The 5544-nt window shown below is 29.8% G+C and overlaps 1 protein-coding gene across 1 annotated transcript; it reads right to left on the bottom strand.

The window, feature by feature from the left end:
* Nucleotides 1-1128: 1128 nt before the first annotated feature.
* On the bottom strand, nt 1129-3432 carry LOC143175446 (uncharacterized). The gene is made up of 3 exons (XM_076374080.1): nt 3295-3432; nt 2301-2472; nt 1129-1291 (listed from the first exon to the last, which is right to left on the bottom strand). Exons 1-3 carry the CDS (start codon nt 3330-3332, stop codon nt 1283-1285), a joined length of 219 nt encoding a protein of 72 aa, XP_076230195.1. The 5' UTR covers nt 3333-3432; the 3' UTR covers nt 1129-1282.
* Between the last annotated feature and the right edge of the window lie 2112 nt (nt 3433-5544).

Here is a 5544-nt window from a genome sequence, read left to right as displayed (position 1 = left end):
CACCTTTTCAGGCGTTTCTGGTACTTCTTTCATGGAACAAAAAACAGCTTATAAATAAAAAATCAAGCCTCGTTGGACATCCACTGATGTCCACAAATGTTGAAATACCCGTATAGCTTTTATGAAATAATTGCCTTCCCAATAGAAAAAATAAATTTCGTTTCTGCCCACAAAATTCCTTAACTTTGAACAGGTTTCGCTACTGAGCATAATTCAAACATAAATTGAAATTTCGTGTACTAGACAGTATATGACTCAGTCCCTGAAATGATTATTAGACTCTGGATTTGTATCCATTTAATATAAAATGTATGGAACTACGTATTGGGTTAATGGAAACATTTTGACGATTTTGCATGTGGTTAACAAACAAATTTGTTTCTTCGAAACAAATAACATCTGTTTTCAAACTATTATAATGTGTATAAAGGACACTTGTTTCTTTGCGTTCATCTAGTTTTGCTCTTCTTCTTATTTCTTATTAAAAAATGTCAAAACTTTTGCATCATTCCAATGTATTAACGAAAATTAATTATACTTTTAATTTACTTCTGCTATAAGAGATCTTCTAGTAGGCAAATAAATTTGTTCATACTATAATCTAAGACAATAGAAAATCAAACGAAGCTTGAAAAAACAGAATAAAATGAAAGAAACGAAATAACAATGAATGAAATGTTAGGCATACGACATTCAACGATATTGAAAAGAAAGCGTAGACAAGGAAAGTCGTTCTCCATTAACTCGGATTATGTTTCTTTTAAAATATCAATCGTCAATTTTCCGATTGATTGAAAATTTAAGTTAAACATACTCTTCCAAGATAGGAAGTGGCCAGTAAAATGAAATTCCCTCGGTGATCGTGTTTTCATCATTGATTATTTTACGTGACCGGTTGTACGTGAGAATTCAACAAAGATTAAAAATGTATTGCGGCAACAAATGGAGCAGTAATAGCGCGGTGTTGGATTTGAAAGATTTAAGTATTAAATTGCTTTAACCGTGCATTTTATTCCACAGTTATCGATTTCATCCCCTTCAGAAATACAATTGATACTAATATAAAAGATGACCAAGGGAAATAAGTGTAATTAAGGCGGGAACATTTATAAAATAATATAATTGCCATTTCAGTTTCGATTTACTTATATTTTCTCGAATTTATAATAATTTACAATCATATGGTTAATTAAATAATTATGTATGTAGATGTATGTTGCGTTGTTTCTTCAAATGAATGAGACAAGTTTCATTGTCTCATAGACGGTTTCCAATTTCGTGATTAGTGTATCTGTAACAGAACAGATAATATATGCATATAATCAAATATCTAATGTCAAGAAATGTTAACGATAAACCGAAAATTAAATAATTAGTAGTTATTTAATAAAACATCTATAATCAGTGTACCAATATGCAGCTCAGTATTTTATACCATCGATTTAAAATTTACTTGTAATACTAAGATTATTGAGTGTTTAAGATGATTATGTGACTTCTTGTAAAAATTATAAAAGTATATTTCCTTAATTTTCTACGAAACATTGGTTGAATTACACAAATGAGTATATGAATTTTTTAAATTATTCTGAATATATACAACTTTGTAGTAAAATATGTTGTAGTATGTAGCGTCAATGTTAAATGAATAAAAAGTTGTTACCCTCAATAATATTTTTTTTGTAATAATACTTGATCTTTAGCGTACTATACTGGTTCTATCAAACACAACGATAGAAAGATATAATTACAATGAAAAATCATTAAAATAGATGAAAGATAGTGTTTCCTGAATTTTAACATTTTACTAGTGCTGTTTATCGTATACGTGAACACTAGAACAACCGCATCTGTCAAAATAACAGGTTTCAGTTTTCTTATTTCTCAATTATTGACACCTGAAAAGCATTAATTATTCGAAATGATTTGAAAAATAAATAGTTTTACTTCAACGCTATAATTAATATATGGCGATCTCTCCAAATTTGTAATAGGAGATTCGGTTCGAGCGCCTGGCGCGACACGGGATTGTTTTCTTTAAGAAGTGCTTAAAGCACGTGGCCCGATGGTGGACCATAAATTAAGTGTCCCATCGCTGACTGCACTCAGTCACAGCCGAACCATCGCGTAGAATAGACCTTGTATTTTAAACCATATCTCAATAAACGTACTTTTTATTTTCCTGTAGCAATTTTATTTTTTCTGCCCACTGCACCTCTGATACAGACCTCAAAATTACTACAGTTCTAGTGTTAATAAAAATATAATTTGCTATTGTTAAAAGAGAAAACTATACTCACATATGGGTATGGCCACTGCTGTTTTGGATTAAAAGGCGGAGTTCCTGGGAAGGGAAAAGTAGGACCAGGTCTTCCTGGTCTCTGTATAGGATCCCTGAACGCAAATATTGCGCTAACTGCAAGGAGCAGTGTCATGATGAGCATTATCACTTTCATTTTGTTTGTTGTTTTTCTGTAACATACAATGAATTCATTTTTTAAAAAACATTAACCTTTACATAAAGTTCTAATTTTCACTCTTCAAAAATTATTTGTACGTTAAGTATAAAAAGTATTGAACCAGTGAAACATTCGTCACGCATTAATTTTTGTAAATACTATTCATTAAAAAAATTGAGATTAATGTAATTATGTCATTATACCGCATAAAAGAATAAATTTTGCCTGTATGGAAACTACAACGAAACCATTTTATAAGTTTAAAAATTATTTAAGTTCAAAGTTTAATTCCCTTTTCGAATGTTAGGATTTTTATTCAGTGTACAGAAATGTACAAAAATTGTCTATTATATTTTGGAATATAGAAAAAACATAAAATTTTGTTGAATATTGTAATTAGAGCTTTTGGTAAGTCCTAAATGAAATAATCCTTTGCACTTGAGAAGCAGCTCTCAATCGTCATTTAATTTGATATAGCAAAATTATACGATAATTAATGTTAAGCTTCATATAATATATCAATATGTGAAATACTGAAATAAAATATGTTGGTTAATTTACGTATAATTTCTCGTTGAGTTATTTTCTATTGTCACTTATATCTCACTTGAAAATTCTGAGTATTTCAATAAAAAGACTTCCGAGTTTAAGAGGCTAAAATGATTTATTTCTTCTAAATCTTTACATGTAATATAAAGTACTAGAATCTATGTAGGATTTAGAATTATTAGTAGTATGAATCTAAATAATAGAATAATATGTAGGTATGTATTAAATAATAATAAGAATAATAATAGGAAGAATAATTAATAAGACTATTATTCTATATAATTACCTATTTGCAGCTTCCAAAGATGCAACTTCGAATGTCATTACCAAGACGATGTAAGTCTTATATACTCGCGTTCATTCTTTCTGAATCCGAACGAACACACGGACAATTGTTTACTTAACACATGTCACGCATAATATCTGGAATTATCGTGTGAACGCGCATTTGTCAAGGGGAATACCGAGATTCCTCTTATCGCGCAAGTCAGTGACACCAAGTGATCCGTGTGATGTTGTTCATGCTAGTTCGTATTTAAGATCTTTACGTGTAAATGAGGGAGTCCCCTAAGAAACGTCTTTTCCTTATGTCTTTCTGCGGTGATTCACAGAAGATGTATATAGATATAGCGACAAACGAAAGAAAGTTTAACCTCGACTGCAGTGTGATTGCGTTTTGATTTCAATGCACGTATCGATAACAAAATAATTTCGTAATTTCTGTTTTAACTGTCTGTATTATTTTATCTGTCTCTTGAAAACGAATGGAACATTTTATAGTTTTATAATACTCTATTTGGACATGTCACGCTGTTATATATTTATGTATAGTTAATAAATTTGATTATAAACGTGTATTGTTTTCTATACATATTACTTTTTCATACTTTTACAAATATATTTAAATTTGAAATATTGAAGTTCGCAATAGTTTCTTTTCCTTGGAGCTCAGTTAAAAATATGATAGTAATAATTTTAATTTACTATATTTGACAGAAAATTTTCAATTAAATGAACTAAGCTTCCATTTGGGCAATTATTCATTAATTGGACGTAGAAAATTGGAAAACATTCGATAATGATAAAGGCGAATACAATGATAATGAGCGTCAGGCGTAAATAAGATATTAGTAAAATTAAAAATGAATATGTTTCCATTTTTAGAAAGTATGAACCACAAAAATTGATCAACAATTTAAAGATGCGTTTACTCCGTTTGAAATTTTCAGGAAACGTTTCAATTTTTTATCACGACATTTGATAATTTTAGTTTTCACAAGTTTCATGTGCAAGAGAATAAGTCAATTTATATTCCCCAGTACTTATATTATTTCACTAGTATTCTTTCGACATATAATGAATTGTTTTAATATTTCCATGTTTCGAATATTGTCGACCATTTTCCATTTTCAAGACGTACATAAATAATTCCTTTGTGTAATACAGTAGTGATTTTGGCGGAACGCTTTCTATGATCACCGTGTCTTGCAACAAAATAATTCGCAACGTGCAACTGTCGTTGCGTCAATAGGAAATCCACAACTAAATGAATTTACTCCTGCGGAAAATTAATGAGAAAGAATGCTATATTTATGAACGAGGGACGACTTCAAGAGACAAAATTTGTCGTCGTGATTTCGAAGTTAAGCCGCAGTAGGACGAGAAACTCAGGGAAGTGCGTGTGGATCAAAGAGAATTGCGGGAGGCTCGATGCACTTGAAACGAGGAGCAACGTCGAGTATCATTATACCATTTTTGCTCTCCTGAATCCTGGAGATGCAATTAGGAACAGCAATAGTGAGCATCGAGAAACGCGAGCGAAATAGTGGACGCCTGCAGCCATCGCTTTTTCCGATTTTGTATGCAAGCGGTTGTCTTTAGACCTATTCTCCATTGTTCAAAAGGATTCATTCATTTACGCGTACGGATTAGGTTTGCTTATACCTTGTTCAACAGTTTGCAGTACGTAACTGCTCTTTCTAATACTTTTTTAAATAGTTTTATACAATTTATAATTTATAATTTCAATTTTAATTTTATTTTGTAATTATGATTGATTTTCTATAGTTTGTAATCTATAATTTTTATTTTACTTTATAATTATAATAAATTATACATAGTCTATGATCTACAATTTTAATTTTAATTTATAAATAATCGTAAGTGATTTTATATAATCTGTGTCTACAATATATAATAAAGGATGAAATAAATAAATGAATAAATAAACAGAACAACAAGCTACCATTGAATTATTCATTCGCTAAAATGATTATTAACACTATAAAACGAATAGTAGAAAAATTCGATGAAATTGCATGCGTAAAGAATTATACGAGCTTTTTAGCAGTAAAATATAATATAGCAAAATATAACATATAAAATATAACACAACACTAAAGAAGTAGAGTTAATCATCTTGACTTGTGAACGACTTTATTTGTTATAAACTTTTCCGAAGTGTTTCTTGATCTTAGTCAATCAGTTATTTCGTTTATTCTTGTATCACTACTTCCTCACTGTATTTGAGTTACTT

The sequence above is a fragment of the Nomia melanderi genome, chromosome 1 (genome assembly GCF_051020985.1).
Source record: "Nomia melanderi isolate GNS246 chromosome 1, iyNomMela1, whole genome shotgun sequence".
Classification (NCBI taxonomy): Eukaryota; Metazoa; Arthropoda; class Insecta; order Hymenoptera; family Halictidae; genus Nomia; species Nomia melanderi.
Note: the sequence above shows the minus strand (reverse complement) of the source record. Positions and strands in the feature narration are given on the sequence as shown.